Source organism: Delphinus delphis, chromosome 6, assembly GCF_949987515.2.
Source record: "Delphinus delphis chromosome 6, mDelDel1.2, whole genome shotgun sequence".
Lineage (NCBI taxonomy): Eukaryota > Metazoa > Chordata > Mammalia > Artiodactyla > Delphinidae > Delphinus > Delphinus delphis.
This window is the reverse complement of record NC_082688.1, coordinates 69786469-69807549: the sequence shown is the minus strand read 5'-3', so window position 1 is coordinate 69807549 and position 21081 is coordinate 69786469. Positions and strand designations below refer to the sequence as shown.

The 21081-nt window shown below is 36.4% G+C and overlaps 1 protein-coding gene across 5 annotated transcripts in view; it reads left to right on the top strand.

The window, feature by feature from the left end:
- The window catches only part of HACD4 (3-hydroxyacyl-CoA dehydratase 4), a 95941-nt gene that overhangs the window by 13986 nt on the left and 60874 nt on the right, over positions 1-21081 (top strand). For 2 of the 5 annotated variants that reach the window (XR_009519884.1, XR_009519885.1), the window contains exons 5-7: positions 3626-3732; positions 6489-6614; positions 7518-7668. Coding sequence is in view for 3 of the 5 variants with exons in the window: in XM_060014806.1 (XP_059870789.1) it covers positions 3626-3732; positions 6489-6614; positions 7518-7600 (316 nt within the window). In the remaining 2 variants the exon portion in view is untranslated. Of the gene's footprint in view, positions 1-3625; positions 3733-6488; positions 6615-7517; positions 8855-21081 lie in introns of those variants that run through there. The other 3 variants (XM_060014807.1, XM_060014806.1, XM_060014808.1) reach the window with 3 other exon arrangements.

Here is a 21081-nt window from a genome sequence, read left to right as displayed (position 1 = left end):
GTGTGTTATCTCTACCAGCAATGGTGTAAAATTGCTGAGCCCTTTGCTCAGTGGCTCACTTTGGAGAGGCTCCTAACTGCTACATCAAGCTCTCACAAATGAGAACCGTCCCTCCTGCTTGAAAGATCTGGATGTGGATGGGTAACAAAAGAACCCTAGCATTTTAGCTGAGGTTATATAAATTCTTTATTATATTGTCAATAACTTGGCTGAGTTAAGATATTCTAAGTAGAATGAATTTAATGAAATATTTTGTTGAATTAAAGTGACTAATTCTTTGTTATATATAACTTAGTTATTTCTCACTTTTAACTGAAAGATTTGTGGACTTGGGGCAAACTTCAGGGAGTTTTGTAGCCCATGACTTTCTGTTTATGAGACATGGAGCCTCATTTGGGACTGTGGCTTTCTGATGTTTCATTCTCTGGTATGCCCAACTCTTTCAGTGTCGATTCAGTCTCATATAAGCTCAGTAGACCCATTAGAGAACAAAGTGGTTTTGGCATTGAGAGTGGTATCGTGATGTGATGGAAAGAATTTTGGACATAGAAGTGGAAGATCTCAGTATGAACCTCACCTCCACTGCTATGTGATCTTGGGCAAATCACACAACCTTAAAAATAACAGCAATGCAATAATTCATGAACCTTAATATTCACCCTTTTAAAGTATAAAATTTGTCGATTTTAGTGTATTCAAAGACATGTGTAAAGACATTACCACTATCTAATTTGAGAACATTTTCATCACCCCCAAAAGAAGCCCCAAATCCATTAGCAGTCGCACCCAATTCCCTTTTCCTTCCAGCCCTGGCAGCCACTACCATACTGTCTGTATGGATTTGCCTATTCTGGACATTTCATATAAATGGAATCATATAATATGCACCTTTTGTGACTGGGTTCTTTCACTTAGCATAACGTTTTCAAGGTTCGTCCATGTTTTAACAGGTATCAGTATTTTATTTCTTTTTATGGCTGAATAATATTCCATTATATTGATATACCAATTTTTACTTATTCATTTATCAGTTGATGGACATTTGGGTTGTTTCTACTTTTTGGTCAGGAGGAATGCTGCTGTGAACATCCATGTACAAGCTTTTTTGTGCACATGTGTTTTCATTTCTCTTAGGAGTGAAATTCCTAAGTACTGAACCTTTTTAAAACTCATTTTTTCCTCTGTAAAATGGGGGCAGAATTATCTTCCCAATTTACCATAGAATGACTTTTTGAAAAGCAACTTCCTCAACCTGATAAAAGCATCTGTGAAAACTCCACAGCTAACATAATGGTTAATATGAAAGACTGATCTTTCTTCCAAAGATAGGAATAAGACAACAATGTCTACTCTTGCCTCTTCTATTCAACATTGTACTGGAAGTTCTAGGCACGGCAGTTAGGCAAGAAAATGATGTAAAAGCATCCACATTGGAAAGGAAGGAGTAAAATTATCTCTACTGGCAGATGACATGATCTTGTATATAAAAAATCATAAGGAATTGACTAAAAAATATTAGAATAAGCTAGTTCAGCAAAGTTGTAGGATACAAAATTAATACACAGTTGACCCTTGAACAACATAAGGGTTGGGGTGCTGACCCTCCGCACAGTTGAAAATCCACATATAACTTATAGTTGGCCCCTTGTATACAGGGTTCCTCTGTATCTTAGGTTCTGCATCTGGATTCAGCCAACCCCAGATAGTGTAGTACTGTAGTATTTACTATTGAAAAAAATCTGCATATAAGTGGACCCACTTAGTTCAAACCTGTGTTGTTCAAGGGTCAGCTGTACAAAAATTAATTGTATTCTACACATTTGCAATGGCCTATCCTAAAATAAAATTAAGAAAACAAAACATCAAAAAATAAAGTACTTAGACATAAATTTAACAAAAGATGGGCAGAACTTGTACACTAAAAACTATAAAATACTGTGCAGAGAAATTAAAGAAGATCTAAATAAGTGGAAAGATATTCCGTGTTTATGGGTTGAAGACAATGTTTTTAAGATGGAACACTCCTCAAGTTGATCTACAGATTCAATGCAATCCCTATCAGAATCCCAGCTGGCTTCTTTGCAGGAGTTGAGAAGCCGATCCTAAAACCCATATGGAAACCCAAGGAACCCAGAGTAGCCAAAACAATCTCAAAAAAGAACATAGTTGGAAGATTCACACTTCCCAATTTCAGAACTTACTACAAAGCAACCAGAGTTGCACACATCAAGAGTGTGATAATGGACATAAGGATATATTGTGGAATAGAATTGACAGTTCAGAGATGAACTCTCAAATTTATGGTCAATTGATTTTCGACAGGATGCCAAGGTCGTTCAATGGGGAAAAATAGTCTTTTGGTCAAACGGTGCTGGGACAGCTGGATATCCACATGCAAAGGAATGAATTTGGTCCTTTACTTTGCACCATACAAAAATTAACTCAATGGTTCGAAAATCTAAATGGAAAAGATAGAACTATAAAACTCTTAGAAGAAAACATAGGGGTAAATGTTTTTGATCTTGGGTTTGACAATGGATTTTTAGATTTAATACCAAAAACACAAGCAACAGCAAAAAGAGATACATTGGACTTCATCAGAAGTGATTTTTAAACATATGAAAAGATTCTTACCTACTCTTGTAATAGAAAAAAATCAAAGCAGCGAGATACCATTTTTCCCTTATATTGGTAAAGAACAAAAAGTTTGATAACATGCTATGTTTGGTGAGTGCTTGCACTGCTGATGTATATTATATATAGTATATATACACATAGGTAAGTATATGCAAAAATATTTTGGAAAGAATATATGAGAAATTGGCATTGGTCATTGCCTCTGAGGAGTGGAATTAGGGTCCTGGAATGAGAGAAAGATTTACTTTTCTGCATTCATGTTTTCAAGGTTTTGAATTTTGTTTTGCCATATGTATGCACTGCCTATTCCAGTAGTTCTAAGTATGGTCCCTGGACAAGTGGCATCAGCGTCACCTGGAACTTGTTTGTAATACAGATTCTCAGGTCCACTGAATCAGACACTCTGGAGATAGGGCCTAACAATTTGTGCTTTAGCAAGCCCTCTGAGTGATGCTGATGTATGCTTAAGCTTGAGAAATGAAAAGATTTTGATTACTTCATCTATTACATCATAAAGACAGGTTTAAAACCAACTCCTATACCCAAAACAAGCTCCTAAGGCCAGTTCTTTAATTATTCACACAAGATGGCACATATTTTTTTTATTTTTAAAATTCATTACCTAGATATTTACAAGTCTGTCTGTCTTAAAAACTTAGCCTGTGCATAAAATGGGCTTGGCTTCTGAGTGAAATTGAAGTCACTATTTGAGGAAACTTGTAACTGTAATTTGCTGGGGGATAAGATTTACATTTTTCTCTCTTCCCTCTATAATTATCCGTGATCCACCCCATAAGACAAGCCAGACTGACACGGTTCCTCTCTCTCCATTATTTACCTCTTCTCCTGCTTACATTACAGGAAATAAAGTAAGGAATTTGCATACTCTCCAGTTTTATCTGTGTATTCAATTACACAGTAAGGTATTCTCCTATATCCCAGACATCAGCAGCAAATGATGTTTATGAGCAAACTTGTCTCCTTTCAGGTACACTTACAGCATGTTATCAGTCATTGGAATATCCTATGCTGTCTTGACATGGCTCAGTCAAACACTATGGATGCCAATTTATCCTTTGTGTGTTCTCGCTGAAGGTAAGAAAAGAGTGACTTTTCTGTATTGCTTACTGGCAAAAGCAATCCTATTATGATGATTCACAAAACTTTTTGATGATTAAGTTACTATTTTTGCTACTGTTCAGCTGACTAGGTGTTATCTTTCCTGGCATACTTCCCTTGATGCAAAGAAGCAAAACATTAAAATGTCAAGTTAAGGGGGAAGCAGCTCTGCACAGTAGACAAAATATTGGATGAGGAATGAGGACATCTGAGGGCCTTTAACTTCATTAACTTGCTGAGTTTGGGTAAATCATTTAACCTCTCTAAGTCTGTTTACTCATCCAAAGGGGATTTAACATTTAGTGACTCAGTGATTATTTGTAATGCATAGAAATTCAGTTCCCCCTTGGCTGGACTAGCCTTCCCACTTACCATCTACCATGCTGCCTACTCTCTGCCAGTGACAGTTAACTCTACCTTTAGACGAGTCATTGGTTTCTCAGGGAAGCGTTCCTCAATTTCCTCATCAACATTAATTCCCCCAATGAATCTCTTTTGTAAGACGTATCTTAGTTGTAATTAGACATTTGTGTGATTCTTTGATTAATGTCTATTTCCTTGTCTAGCCTCTAAGCTCCATGGGGATCTGGGGTTGTCTTTGTTTCTTTCTTCCTTTGCCTTATGCACCCAATATACATGCTCAATAAACAATGAATTATTAAATACAATGTGAAGTAGGCTAATTGCTTAGCCTAAATGTAAACCTAAAGCTTAAACTCAAATAATTAAAAGCATCAATTTGCAAAGAGCTTGAGGATATTTGGGGAGTATATGCTTCCCTCTGTAATGGATTTAGCAGACTGGTAGGGAACTCTGAAACAGACATGATAAAAGTTTTTGAAAACCGAAGGCATAAAGAAATTAAGAGGGCACATGTTAAGTAACTAAGGGAAAACAACATACAGAAATATTTAACATAAAATGATGGTGATGTTGGCAGTAATTATAAAGTATATATGATATAACCGCACGTTGTCTATCTACCAGTGAGCAGAGAAAAGGAGCTTATATTATAGTAAATCACGTTAGACATAATTTTAAAATCTGTTTTTTTTCCAAATAGACTATGCCAAAAGAATCTAGGGAATAATCTTCTTGAAAACCATAAAAAATGGATTGGCCATTTATTTGAGAACAAAATCCATCACTCATTGAAACATTTATTTATTAAGTACATTCATTTGTTAGATAATATGAAAACTACTATAAAGAATATATAAAGGAATAAAGTAGCAATATGACTAATATTTTCCTAAAAATAGGGATGAATAAATATATAGGAAACTTTTCTTTTTATTCCATAATTGTAAACATTGTCCTTTCTTAGGAAAGCCATGTTTATATATAGTTGCCATAAAATGCATATTCTTTTATTAAAATTAGTTTCATAAACTTATTCTTGCAATTAAAAAACAAAGTCTATCCAGAAAAATTTTGAAAGCACATATAACAAAATATCAATAATGATTAATTCTGGGTGGTAGAGCATAGTAATTTTATCTTTATATATTTCTATATATTTCAAATGTCCCAAAGTATAAAAACATGTAGTTAAGAAAACCTGCTTGACTTTTGATAATTCTAATATCTTTTAATAACTATAGTTTCCCATCTGATAATATAAGACAAAAACCAAGTTCATATTCATAATCAAATCAACTATACTAATAAAATGCCAGAGACTTAGGTGCTGCCCATGGAAATCTTAGATGGCATGCTTTAGTGTCAGTTGCAGACTCTGTGCCGATTCCACTGTCTGGTTCTAACAGCTGTGGGTGCCTGAGTTTTCCTCTGTCTTTTTTAAAAAAAGAAATTAAAAAATAATAATTTTAGACTCACAATAAGTTGCAAAAACAGTGCATTGTTTCCATGTACCTTCGCTCAGCTTACCCTGATGAGAACATCTTATATAACCATAGTACATTATCATTTTATTCCATGAAATGTTATACAAAGTCTATACATGGGACACAATTTCATAGAATGTCCATCTCTTCTTATTTGACCTGAGCCTCCTCCCTCAAAATAACTTAGGCCAGCATTTCTCACATGATTCCTCAGAATTTTTATTAAGTACTGCTGGGATGGGGAGGAAGAAAGAGCTATTCCAAGACCAGTTAAGCTGAGGAAATGGGTGAAACCAGTTTCTTTATTGCAGAACTTGACAGAATCTCTGCTATACCAATGCGTGTTATGAAACTCCAAGAGGAGAATAGATGAAGCATTTTCCATGTTCATTCGTCTGTAACCCCTACTTGTGGCTAAGAGGACAGGTATTTTGAGATACAATTTTTGGTACGAACTACTATGTATAAAATAAATAAGCTGCAAGGATATATTATACAGCACAGGGAATATAGCCGATATTTTATATTAACTATAAATGGAGTATAGCCTTTAAAAATTGTGAATCACTCTGTTGTACACTGGAAGCTTATATTGTACATCAACTATACCTCAGTAAAAAAAAAGAAACACTGTAAACTATTTTTGTGTAGGCATAATAAAGTAAAAAATGGACAAAATTCAACAAATCACACTGCTATAATGGCCTTGCCAATCTGATCAGCAGATTTCTATATCAAACTATAGCTTTGGCAAAAGGATTCAGCAATTATCACAAAATGGTTGTTATCAAATTCAGAATATCCTTCAACTATGCATACATATATACACATCTCTGTAGCAAGTTAAGGAGGGAAACCTTCATGATTCCTTTTTTCTTTAAACAGCATTTGCCATCTATCAGTCACTGCCTTATTTTGAATCATTTGGCACTTACTCCACAAAGCTGCCCTTTGACTTATCCATCTATTTCCCATATGTGCTGAAAATATATCTCATGATGCTCTTTATAGGTAAGTGGCTTTTCTGTTTTGTTTTGTTTTTTCATTCTTTCTGTGCTTTTTGGTTTGTGCTGCCATCTACCTTAGTAGAAAGGTCTGTAAACATGGGAGAGATGGTAAAAGAAGGCTGACATGATGAACTAGACCTTGTTAGTAAAATATTTAGAAGTTATAATGCTTTTTGCAGGTCATGATGAGATCAAATATATCACTGTTTGCAGTGTATGAACAAAAACAGTTTTACTAGCAGAAAATGTAACTGCTTTGTGTATGAAATATAAAAGTTTTCACGACAAACACAAGCATCTACAAAGAAAATCTAGATGTCAAACTAAGTGAACTTGGCTATTTCTGGATTTCCCATTTATATCTGTTTTGTTTCCTGTTTGTTTGCCCTTATGTGCTAGCATTTTCTAGCAGGCAGGTGGGAGTAGGTGCTAAAGGCTCAAGAAAAATATATAGGACAAAAACTTACAGTTGAGAAAATCTAATCAATTAATTAATTTGTCCAGAAAATTGGGAAACAGACTTCTGTTGTTAAATTTTAGTTTCTCCAGCTCTAACCTTCACAAGTCCTTCACAAGTCCTTAAGGTAATTATTACCTCTAGAAGATAACAACTATCAGGTATGTAAGAACAACACATAAAAGAAAAGACAAATGTAAAACTTTAGGGGAAGTGGAGAGAGCTAAAGAAAAGTTCCTTCCTTGCAATAAACAGAACAGTAAGGTGGAGGAGTTTGCTTTACTTCTCCTGCAGAAAATCTGGACACTCTTTAAGTATTCCTTCTTTGAGTTTCCTTTGCAAGTGCCTCCTCCCTGGACTCCAGGCAGCACTCTGTATTTCAAAACCATGGTTCTTTCCACAGAGATGGTTAATCAATCTTAATTTTTGCCATTTCTTTCTCCACATCAGGTATGTATTTTACCTATAGTCATCTTTACTCAGAAAGAAGAGACGTCGTCAGAGTCTTTCCCATTAAAAAGAAGAAAATGTGAAGCATGGCACTCTGATGTGACATAATAAAGGAGAGGCTGTGGATTCAGCTGCAGTAAACACAACACAGGTGGAAAAATACCTAGTATTTCATAAAAATCCATGACATGCAATAATTGCTCTCCTCCCCAAAACTCTTGACATATACAGCAGTCTGTGTTTCTTACATGTTGTTTTTAGTATGAATACTCTTCATGACCTGTTTCACCAAAGCTGTGAATTTTACACAAGTTAAGTTTATATTGTGTTAAACCTGATTATTTTCCTGTAAGGTTAATGAGAAATAGGATTTTAACTGGAGTAGATTCTGTTAAACTAAGAAACCAAAGTTGTTAACCTAAATTACATCCATTTACATATATTTCTTTTCACTTCTGAGTTCCCAAGTAGCAGCTGATCTGTGGGAGGGGAGTGATGTGTAATATGGTCTGTATTTTTCTAGAATAACTTATTTTATAGACAGATGTCCCTGTCCCCAGACCCACCTTAAACATTAGACACACTTAGAAATTTAAACATTTTTCCAAACCCTGAAAGAGTATTTGTTAATACTACACAAGTTATTTGGACTTTGATGGTTTAAAAGAGAGCCCTGAGGAAAACAGAATAGACCTTCGTTTTCACAAATAATGCCCCATATTCCTTTTTAAAAAAATCTAATCAAGCCATATACATACCTTAAAGGAGATAAAAGGTACAAAAATATAGTAAATCATTTAAATAAGGCAAGAAAATTGAGAACCAGTGATGCTTCAGATTATTTATTACTGAATTATTATTGCTAATTGCTATAAATCATATATGTCATCACTTCTACTTTTGAAAAATGCTCCTTCCTTTGAAGTTCTAAAATATATGTGAATAATTGACTAATAGAATAATTTCTGTACCTTCAGTATATCATTCACTTTTCTTGAGAGAATTATAGAATCTCATTATCCAGTAAGTATATAAAAAGGGTACTAAATATTTTGTGACAATAAGAACCAGGTAATGGAAATGTAATTATAAAAGATGGGTAATCTTATTTCCACTAAATAAAACATATGAAAAGAAACAATTGAGTATTAATAAAGATAGTTGATATCTTTATAAAGTTAATATATTTGGAACTTTAAAATAAGTATTAAAATTATCCTTTTAAGCTGTACATTTTATTTTGCTTTTGTTTTTATTGAAGTATAGTTGACTTACAATATTATGTTAGTTCAAGTGTACAGCATAGTGATTCAGTATTTTTGAAGATTATACGCCATTATAGGTTGTTATAAAATAATGGGTATAATTCCCTGTGCTATAGAGTATATCCTTGTTGCTTAACTATTTTATATATAGTAGTTTGTATCTGTTAATCCCATACCCTTAATTTGTCCCTTCTTCCATGCCTCTCCTCTTTGGTAACCACAAGTTTGTTTCCTATGCCTGTGAGTCTATTTCTGTTTTGCATATACATTCATTTGTATTATTTGTTAGACTCCACATATAAGTGATATCATAGTGTTTGTCTTTCTCTGTCTGACTTACTTCAGTAAGTATAATATTCTCCAGGTCCATACACGTTGCTGCAAGTGGTAGAATTTCACTCTTTTATGGTGAAGTAATAGTCCATTTTATATGTATAGTGCATCTTCTTAATCATTTGTTGGTGGGCATTTGGGTTGCTTCCATGTCTTGGCTATTGTAAATAGTGCTGCCTGCTATGAACATTGGGGTGCATGTATTTTTTCGATTTAGTGTTTTCGTTTTTTCTGGATATATACACAAGAGTGGAATTGCTGGGTCATGTGGTAGTTCTATTTTTAATTTTTCTAAGGAACCTCCATACTCTTTTCTATAGTGGCTGCACCAATTTGCATTCCTACCAATAGTGTTCGAGGGGTTCCCTTTTCTCCACATCCTTGCCAACATTTGTTACTTGTAGACTTTTTGATGATGACCATTCTGACTGGTGTGAGGTGATGTCTCATTGTGGTTTTGATTTGCATTTCTCTAATAAGTAGTGATGTTGAGCATCTTTTCATGTGCCTGTTAGTCATCTGTATGTCTTCTTAGAAAAACCTCTATTCAAGTCCTGCCAATTTTTTGATTGGATTGTTTTTTGGGATGTTGAGTTGTATGAGCTGTTTGTATATTTTGGATATTGAGCCCTTGTCAGTCACATCATTTGCAAATATTTCCTCCCATTGAGTTAAGTTGTCTTTTCATTTTGTTGATGGTTTCCTTTCCTGTGCAAAAGCCTTTAAGTTTAATTAGGTCCCATTTGTTTATTTTTGCTTTTGTTTTCTTTGCTTTAGGAGAAAGCAAAAAATATTGCTATGATTTATGTCAAAGAGTGTTCCGCCTATGTTTTCTTCTAGGAGTTTTATGGTTTCCAGTCTTACGTTTAGGTCTTTAATCCATTTTGAGCTTATTTTTGTAATGGTGTGAGGAAATGTTCTAATCTCATTGTTTTACATGTAGCTGTCCATTTTCTCCAGCACCACTTATTAAAGAGAGTGTCTTTTCTCCACTGTATATTCTTGCCTCCTTTGTCATAGATTAATTGACCATAACTGCATGGGTTTATGTCTGGGCTCTCTGTTCTATCCATTGATCTGTGTGTCTTTTTTGTGCCAGTACCATGAGTTTTTTTTTTTTTACATCTTTATTGGAGTATAATTGCTTTACAATGGTGTGTTCGTTTCTGCTTTATAACAAAGTGAATCAGTTATACATATACATATGTTCCCATATCTCTTCCCTCTTGCATCTCCCTCCCTCCCACCCTCCCTATCCCACCCCTCTAGGTGGTCACAAAGCACCGAGCTGATCTCCCTGTGCTATGGGGCTGCTTTCCACTAGCTATCTGTTTTATGTTTGGTAGTGTATGTATGTCCATGCCTCTCTCCTGCTTTGTCACAGGTTACCCTTCCCCCTCCACATATCCTTAAGTTCATTCTCTAGTAGGTCTCTGTCTTTATTCCTGTCTTACCCCTGTGTTCTTCATAACATTATTTTTTTCTTCTTAAATTCCATATATATGTGTTAGCATACGGTATTTGTCTTTCTCTTTCTGACTTAATTCACTCTGTATGACAGACTCTAGGTCCAACCACCTCACTACAAATAGCTCAATTTTGTTTCCTTTTATGGCTGAGTAATATTCCATTGTATATATGTGCCACATCTTCTTTATCCATTCATCCCATGATGGACACTTAGGTTGTTTCCATCTCCGGGCTGTTGTAAATAGAGCTGCAATGAACATTTTGGTACATGACTCTTTTTGAATTATGGTTTTCTCAGGGTATATGCCCAGTAGGGGGATTGCTGGGTCATATGGTAGTTCTATTTGTAGTTTTTTAAGGAACCTCCATACTGTTCTCCATAGTGGCTGTACCAATTCACATTCCCACCAGCAGTGCAGGAGTGTTCCCTTTTCTCCACACCCTCTCCAGCATTTATTGTTTCTAGAGTTTTTGATGATGGCCATTCTGACTGGTGTAAGATGATATCTCATTGTAGTTTTGATTTGCATTTCTCTAATGATTAATGATGTTGAGCATTAATGATTAATGATGTTGAGCATACTTATACATTTTGGAGATTAATCCTTTGTCAGTTGCTTTATTTGCAAATATTTTCTCCCATTCTGAGGGTTGTCTTTTGGTTTTGTTTATGGTTTCCGTTTCTGTGCAAAAGCTTTTAAGTTTCATTAGGTCCCATTTGTTTATTTTTGTTTTTATTTCCCTTTCTCTAGGAGGTGGGTCAAAAAGGATCTTGATGTGATTTATGTCATAGAGTGTTCTGCCTATGTTTTCCTCTAAGAGTTTGATAGTTTCTGGCCTTACATTTAGGTCTTTAATCCATTTTGAGCTTATTTTTGTGTATGGTGTTAGGGAGTGATCTAATCTCATACTTTTACATGTACCTGTCCAGTTATCCCAGCACCACTTATTGAAGAGGCTGTCCTTTCTCCACTGTAAATTCCTGCCTCTTTTATCAAAGATAAGGTGACCATCTATGCATGGGTTTATCTCTGGGCTTTCTATCCTGTTCCATTGATCTATATTTCTGTTTTTGTGCCAGTACCATACTGTCTTGATTACTGTAGCTTTGTAGTATAGTCTGAAGTCAGGGAGGCTGATTCCTCCAGCTCCATTTTTCGTTCTCAAGATTGCTTTGGCTATTCTTGGTCTTTTGTGTTTCCATACAAATTGTGAAATTTTTTGTTCTAGTTCTGTGAAAAATGCCAGTGGTAGTTTGATAGGGATTGCATTGAATCTGTAGATTGCTTTGGGTAGTAGGGTCATTTTCACAATGTTGATTCTTCCAAGAACATGGTATATGTCTCCATCTATTTGTATCATATTTAATATCTTTCATCAGTGTCTTATAATTTTCTGCATAGAGGTCTTTTGTCTCCTTAGGTAGGTTTATTCCTAGATATTTTATTCTTTTTATTGCAGTGGTAAATGGGAGTGTTTTCTTGTATTCACTTTCAGATTTTTCATCCTTAGTGTATAGGAATGCCAGAGATTTCTGTGCATTAATTTTGTATCCTGCTCCTTTACCAAATTCATTGATTAGCTCTAGTAGTTTTCTGGTAGCATCTTTAGGATTCTCTGTGTATAGTATCATGTAATCTGCAAACAGTGACAGCTTTACTTCTTCTCTTCCGATTTGGATTCCTTTTATTTCCTTTTCTTCTCTGATTGCTGTGGCTAAAACCTCCAAAACTATGTTGAATAAGAGTGGTGAGAGTGGGCAACCTTGTCTTGTTCCTGATCTTAGTGGAAATGCTTTCAGTTTTTCACCATTGAGGACGATGTTGGCTGTGGGTTTGTCATATATGGCCTTCATTATGTTGAGGAAAGTTCCCTCTATGCCTACTTTCTGCAGGGTTTTTATCATAAATGGGTGTTGAATTTTGTCAAAAGCTTTCTCTGCATCTATTGAGATGATCATGTGGTTTTGCTCCTTCAATTTGTTAATATGGTGTATCAGATCGATTGATTTGTGTATATTGCAGAATCCTTGCATTCCTGGAATAAACCCCATTGGATCATGGTGTATGATCCTTTTAATGTGCTGTTGGATTCTGTTTGCTAGTATTTTGTTGAGGATTTTTGCATCTATGTTCATCAGTGATATTGGCCTGTAGTTTTCTTTCTTTGTGACATCCTTGTCTGGTTTTGCTATCAGGGTGATGGTGGCCTTGTAGAATGAGTTTGGGAGTGTTCCTCCCTCTGCTATATTTTGGAAGAGTTTGAGAAGGATAGGTGTTAGCGCTTCTCTAAATGTTTGATAGAATTGGCCTGTGAAGCCATCTGGTCCTGGGCTTTTGTTTGTTGGAAGATTTTTAATCACAGTCTTAATTTCAGTGCTTGTGATTGGTCTGTTCATATTTTCTATTTCTTCCTGATTCAGTCTTGGCAGATTGTGCATTTCTAAGAATTTGTCTATTTCTTCCAGGTTGTCCATTTTATTGTCATAGAGTTGCTTGTAGTAATCTCTCATGATCTTTTGTATTTCTGCAGTGTCGGTTGTTACTTCTCCTTTTTCATTTCTAATTCTATTGATTTGAGTCTTCTCCCTTTTTTTCTTGATGAGTCTGGCTAATGGTTTATCAATTTTGTTTATCTTCTCAAAGAACCAGCTTTTAGTCTTATTGATCTTTGCTATCGTTTCCTTCATTTCTTTTTCATTTATTTCTGATCTGATCTTTATGATTTCTTTCCTTCTGCTAACTTTGGGGGTTTTTTGTTCTTTTCTCTAATTGCTTTAGGTGCAAGGTTAGGTTGTTTATTCGAGATGTTTCCTGTTTCTTAAGGTAGGATTGTATTGCTATAAACTTCCCTCTTAGAACTGCTTTTGTTGCATCCCATAGGTTTTGGGTCGTTGTGTCTCCATTGTCATTTGTTTCTAGGTATTTTTTAATTTCCTCATTGATTTATTCAGTGATCACTTCGTTATTAAGTAGTGTATTGTTTATCATCCATGTGTGTGTTTGTGTTTTTTACAGATCTTTTCCTGTAATTGATATCTAGTCTCCTAGCGTTGTGGTTGGAAAAGATACTTCATACAATTTCAATTTTCTTAAATTTATCAAGGCTTGATTTGTGACCCAAGATATGATCTATCCTGGAGAATGTTCCATGAGCACTTGAGAAAAATGTGTATTCTGTTGTTTTTGGATGGAATGTCCTATAACTATATATCAATTAAGTCCATCTTGTTTAATGTATCATTTACAGCTTGTGTTTCGTTATTTATTTTCATTTTGGATGATCTGTCCATTGGTGAAAGTGGGGTGTTAAAGTCCCCTACTATGAATGTGTTACTGTCGATTTCCCCTTTTATGGCTGTTAGTATTTGCCTTATGTATTGAGGTGACCCTATATTGGGTGCATAAATATTTACAATTGTTATATCTTCTTCTTGGATCAATCCCTTGATCATTATGTAGTGTCTTTCTTTGTCTCTTATAATAGTCTTTATTTTAAAGTCTATTTTGTCTGATATGAGAATTGCTACTCCAGCTTTCTTTTGGTTTCCATTTGCATGGATTATCTTTTTCCATCCCCTCACTTTCAGTCTGTATGTGTTTCTAGGTCTGAAGTGGGTCTCTTGTAGACAGCATATATATGGGTCTTGTTTTTGTATCCATTCAGCCAGTCTGTGTCTTTTGGTGGGAGCATTTAGTCCATTTACATTGAAGGTAATTATCAATATGTATGTTCCTATTCCAATTTTCTTAATTGTTTTGGGTTCGTTATTGTAGGTCTTTTCCTTCTCTTGTGTTGTTTGCCTTGAGAAGTTCCTTTAGCATTTGTTGTAAAGCTGGTTTGGTGGTGCTGAACTCTTTCAGCTTTTGCTTGTCTGTAAAGGTTTTAATTTCTCCATCAAATCTGAATGAGATCCTTGCTGGGTAGAGTAATCTTGGTTGCAGGTTTTTCTCCTTCATCACTTTAACTATGTCCTGCCACTCCCTTCTGGCTTGCAGAGTTTCTGCTGAAAGATCAGCTGTTAACCTTATGGGGATTCCCTTGTATGTTATTTGTTGTTTTTCCCTTGCTGCTTTTAATATGTTTTCTTTGTATTTAATTTTTGACAGTTTGATTAGTATGTGTCTTGGTGTATTTCTCCTTGGATTTATCCTGTATGGGACTCTCTGTGCTTCCTGGACTTGATTAACTATTTTCTTTCCCATATTAGGGAAGTTTTCAACTATAATCTCTTCAAATATTTTCTCAGTCCCTTTCTTTTTCTCTTCTTCTTCTGGAACCCTTATAATTCGAATGTTGGTGTGTTTAATGTTGTCCCAGAGGTCTCTGAGACTGTCCTCAGTTCTTTTCATTCTTTTTTCTTTATTCTGCTCTGCAGTAGTTATTTCCACTATTTTATCTTCCAGATCACTTATCTGTTCTTCTGCCTCAGTTATTCTGCTATTGATCCCATCTAGAGTATTTTTCATTTAATTTATTTTGTTGTTCATCATTGCTTGTTTCATCTTTAGTTCTTGTATGTCCTTGTTAAATGTTTCTTGCATTTTCTCTATTCTATTTCCAAGATTTTGGATCATCTTTATTATCATTATTCTGAATTCTTTTTCAAGTAGACTGCCTATTTGCTCTTCATTTGTTAGGTCTGGTGGGTTTTTATCTTGCTCCTTCATCTGCTGTGTTTTTTTCTGTCTTCTCATTTTGCTTATCTTACTGTGTTTGGGGTCTCCTTTTTTCAGGCTGCAGGTTCGTAGTTCCCGTTGTTTGTGGTGTCTGTCCCCAGTGGCTAAGGTTGGTTCAGTGAGTTGTGTAGGCTTCCTGGTGGAGGGGACTAGTGCCTGTGTTCTGGTGGATGAGGCTGGATCTTGTGTTTCTGGTGGGCAGGTCCACGTCTGGTGGTGTGTTTTAGGGTGTCTGTGAACTTATTATGATTTTAGGCAGCCTCTCTGCTAATGGGTGGGGTTGTGTTCCTGTCTTGCTAGTTGTTTGGCATAGGGTGTCCAGCACTGTAGCTTGCTGGTCGTTGAGTGAAGCTGGGTACTGGTGTTGAGATGGAGATCTCTGGGAGATTTTCGCCGTTTGATATTATGAGGAGCTGGGAGGTCTCTTGTTGACCAGTGTCCTGAAGTTGGCTCTCCCACGTCAGAGGCACAGCACTGACTCCTGGCTGCAGCACCAAGAGCCTTTCATCCACATGGCTCAGAATAAAAGGGAGAAAAAGTAGAAAGGAAAGAAAGAGAGAGAGAGAGAGAGAGAAAGGAGAGAGGGAGGGAGGGAGGAAGGAAGGAGGGAAGGAAAGAAAGAAAGAAAAAGTAACAAGATAAAATGAAGATAAAATAAAATAAAGTTATTAAAATAAAAAAGAATTAAGAAAAACAATTTTTTTAAAGAAAAAACAAACAAAAAACCCCCCAAAAAACAAAAACAAAAAAACGGATGGATAGAATCCTAGGACAAATGGTGGAAGCAAAGCTATACAGACAAAATCTCACACAGAAGCATACACATACACACTCACAAAAAGAGAAAAAATAATAAATCTTGCTCTCAAAGTCCACCTCCTCAATTTGGGATGATTCGTTGTCTATTCATGTATTCCACAGATGCAAGATACATCAAGTTGATTGTGGAGCTTTAATCCACTGCTTCTGAGGCTGCTGGGAGAGATTTCCCTTTCTCTTCTTTGTTCTCACAGCTCCTGGGGCTCAGCTTTGGATTTGGCCCCGCCTGTGTGTGCATGTAGGTCGCTGGAGGGTGTCTGTTCTTCGCTCAGACAGGATGGGGTTAAAGGAGCAGCTTCTTTGGGGACTCTGGCTCACTCAGGCCAGGGGGAGGGAGGAGTACGGAGTTGGGGTGAGCCTGCAGCGGCAGAGGCCAGCATGACATTGCACCAGCCTGGGGCGCGCTGTGCGTTCTCCCGGGGAAGTTGTCCCTGGATCCCGGGACCCTGGCAGTGGCAGGATGCACAGGCTCCCCGGAAGGGAGGTGTGGAGAGTGACCTGTGTTCGCACACAGGCTTCTTGGTGGAGGCAGCAGCAGCCTTAGCGTCCTGTGCCCATCTCTGAGGTCCGCACTTTTAGCCGCGGCTTGCGCCCGTCTCTGGAGCTCCTTTAAGCAGCCCTCTTAATCCCCTCTCCTTGCACACCAGGAAACAAGGAGGGAAGAAAAAGTCTCTTGCCTCTTTGGCAGGTCCAGACTTTTCCCCAGACTCCCTTCCAGCTAGCTGTTGTGCACTAACCCCCTGCAGGCTGTGTTCACACCGCCAACCCCAGTCCTCTCCCTGCGCTCTGACTGAAGCCCGAGCCTCAGCTCCCAGACCTGCCCACCCCAGAGGGTGAGCAGAGAAGCCTCTCGGGCTGGTGAGTGCCGGTCAGCACTGATCCTCTGTGCGGGAATCTCTCCGCTTTGCCCTCTGCACCCCTGTTGCTGTGCTCTTCTCCATGGCTCCGAAGCTTTCCCTCTCCACCACCTGCAGTCTCTGCCTGCGAAGGGGCTTCCTAGTGTGTGGAAACCTTTCCTCCTTCACAGCTCCCTCCCACTGGTGCAGGTCCCACCCCTACCCTTTTGTCTCTGTTTATTCTTTTTCCTTTTGCCCTACCCAGGTACGTGGGGACTTTCTTGCCTTTTGGGAGGTCTGAGGTCTTCTGCCAGCGTTCAGTAGGTGTTCTGTAGGAGTTCCAAGTGTAGATGTATTTCCAGTGTATCTGTGGAGGGGAAGGTGATCTCTGCGTCTTACTCTTCCACCATCTTCCCCTCGTCCCCTATGATGTTTTGATTATTGGAGCTTTGTAGTATAGTCCGAAGTCCTGTGGGGTGATACCTCCGGCTTTGTTTTTTCCCTCAATATTGCTTTGGCAATTTGGGGTCTTTTGTCGTTCCATATTAATTTTAGGATTATTTGTTCTAGTTGCGTGAAAAATGTTATGGGTATGTTGATAGGGATTACATTAAATCTGTAGATTGCTTTGGGTAGTATGGCCATTTTAACAATATTAATTCTTCTAATGTGAGAGTACAGGATATCTTTGTATTTCTTTGTATCATCTTCATTTTCCTTCATCAGTATTTTATAGTTTTCAGAGTATAGGTCTTTTACCTCCTTGGTTAAATTTATTCCTAGGTGTTTTTCTTTTTGATGCGATTTTAAACAGGATTATTCTTTTTGCTCTCTTTCTCATGGTTCATTATTGGTGTATAGAAAAGCAACAGATTTTTGTATATTAATCTTGTATCCCGCAACTTTACTGAATTCATTTATTCTAACAGTTTTTTGGTGGAGACTTCAGGGTTTTCTATGTATATAGTATCATGTCATCTATAAATAATGACGGTTTTACTTCTTTCTTTACAATTTGGTTGCTTTTTATTTCTTTTTCTTGTCTGATTGCTGTGGCTAGGAATTCCAATACTATGTTAAATAGAAGCAATGAGAGTGGGCATCCTTTTCTTGTTCCTGAGTTTAAAAGGAATACTTGCAGCTTTTCACCATTGAGTATTACAATGGCTGTGGGTTTCTTGTAAATGACCTTTACTATGCTGAGATATGTTTCCTCTGTACCCACTTTGGTGAGAGTGTGTATTGTGAATGGTTGTTGAATTTTGTCAAATGCTTTTTCTATGTCTATTGAGATGATCATGTGATTTTTATCTTTCCTTTTTTTTAATATGGTGTGTCACATTGATTTACTTATGTTGAAACATCCTTGTGACCCTGGAAAAATCCACCTTGATCATGGTATATGATTCTTTCTAGGTATTGTTGGGTTTGGTTTGCTAATGCTGCTTTGTTGAGGATTTTTGCATCTATATTCATCAAATATATTGGCCTGTAATTTTCTCTGTTTCTTTTTGTAGTGTCCTTGGTTTTGATATCAAGGTAATGATGGACTCATAGAATGAATTTGAGAGTGTTCCCTCCTCTTCAATTTTTTGGAATAGTTTGAGAAAGAGCAGTATTAGTTCTTCTTTATGTGTTTGGTAAAATTCCCCTGGGAAGCGGTCTGGTCCTGTACTTTTGTTTGCTGGGAGGTTTTTTTTTATTACATATCCAATTTCACTTCTAGTGATAGGTCTGTCAGATTGTCTGTTTATCCTTGCCTCAGTCTTGGCAAGCTGTATGTTTTTAGAAATTTGTCCATTTCTCCTAGGTTGTCCAATTTGTTGGCATATAACTGTTCATAGTATTCTCTTATGATTTTTTTTGTATGTCTGTGATATGGGCTGTTATTTCTCCTCTTTCATTTTTTTATTTTGTTTATTAGGTCCTCCGTCTTTTCTTCTTGGTGAGCCTGGCTTAAAAGTTTATTAATTTTGTTTATCTTTTCACAAAACCAGCTCTTGGTTTAATTGATCTTTTCTATTTTTTTTTAACTTCTATTTTATTTATTTCCTCTCTGATCTTTATTATTTCCTTCCTTCTGTTGACTTTAGGCTTTGTTCTTCTTTTTCTAATTCCTTTAGGTGGCAGGTTAGGTTGTTTATTTGAGATTTTCCTTAGTTCTCGAGGAAGGCCTGTATTGTTATGAACTTCCCTCTGAGATCTGCTTTTGCTGCATCCCATAGATTTTGTAAAGTTGTGTTTTCATTTATGTTTGTCTCAAAGTATTTTCTGATTTCCTCTTTGATTTCATTGTTGACCCATTGGTTTTTTAGTAACATGTTGTTTAGTCTCCACATCTTCGTTCTGTTCTCATTTTTCTTTCTGTAGTTAATTTTTAGTTTCATACTGTTGTGGTCAGAAAAAATGCTTGATATAATTTTTATTCTCTTAAATTTGCTAAAGCTTGTTTTGTGATGTAGTATGTGATCCATCCTGGGGACGGTTCCGTGTGCACTTGAAAAGAATATGTGTTCTAATTTCTTCAGATGTAATGTCCTGTAGATACCAGTTAAGTGCAACAGTCTGTTGTGTCATTTAAGACCTCTGTTGCCTTACTGATTTTCTGTCTGGATGATCTGTTTATTGATGTCAGTGAGGTATTAAAATCTCCTACTACTATTGCGTTACTGTTAATTTCTCCCTTTATGTCTGTTAGTATTTACTTTATATATTTAGGTGCTCTTGTATTGGGTACGTATATGTCAGTGAATGTAATATCCTCTTTCTGTATTGATCTCTTTATCATTATATAATGCCCTTCTTGATCTTTTGTTATAGCTTTGTTTTAAAGTCTATTTTGTCTGGTATGAGTATTGTTCCCCCTGCTTTCTTGTCATTTCTGTTTGCATGAAATACCTTTTTTCATTCCCTCACTTTGAGTTTGTGTGTGTCTTTCACCCTGAAGTGAGTCTCTTGTAGGCAGCATATAGAAAGGTCTTATTTTTTATTCATTCAGCCACCCTGTGTATTTTGATCAGAGCATTTAGTCCATTGACATTTAAAGTAATTATTGATAGGTATGTACTTATGGACATTTTATTACTTTTTTCCAGTTGTTTCTGTAGTTCTTCTCTGTTCATTTCCTTTTGTTTCTCCTATTGTGGTTTGATAATTTTCTTTTGTAGTGTGCTTAAGTTCCTTTCTGTTTGGTTTTTGTGTATCTTTGGTAGGTTTTTGATTTGTGGGTACTATGGGTTCATTTATGTTGACTCATAATTATATCTACTTACTTTAAACTGATAGTCATTTAAGTTCAAACACACTCTAAAAGATCTACATATTATACTCCCCTCTCCCACATTTTGTGTTTTTGAAGCCATATTTTACATCTTCATGCTTATCCCTTTACTGTTTATTGTAGTTATAATTGCCTTTACAAATTTTTAGTTTTTAATCTACATACTGACTTATTTAAGTGATCTTCAGTCCTTATTATATATTTGCCTTCCTTATTGGGATTTTCCTTTTCCTATATATTCTTACTTCTTTTCCATTTAGAGTAGACCCTTCACATTTCATTTAAGGTGTGTTTAGTATTGCTGAATTCTTTTAATTTCTGCTTGTCTGAGAAGTTCTTCATCTCTCCTATTCTAAATGATAATCTTGCTGGGTAGAGAATCCTAGGTTGCAGGTTTTTCCCCTTTCAGGGCTTTGAATGTATCATGCCACTCCCTTCTGGTCTACAGAGTTTCTGCAGAGAAATCAGCTGATAGCCTTATTGGGGTTCCCTTGTATATGACTCTGTTTTTCTCTTGCTGCCTTTAGAATTCTCCCTTTAACTTTTGCCATTTTAATTATGTCTTGGTGTGAGTCTGTTGGGGTTCTTCTTGTTTGGGACCCTTTGTGATTCCTGTACAAGGATATCTGTTTCCTTCTTTAGGTTTGGGAAGTTTTCAGCAATAATTTCTTTAAATATGTTTTTGATCCCCTTCTCTCTCTCTTCTCTTTCTGGAACCTCTGTAATGTGAATGTTGGCACTTTTTATGTTATCCCATAGATCTTGTGTGTTGCTTTGGTTTTTTTTCATTTGTCTTTCTGTCTGCTGTTCTGACTGGGTGATTTCCATTACTCTATCTTCGAGGTCACATATGCGTTCTTGTGTCATTTAGTCTGAGATTCA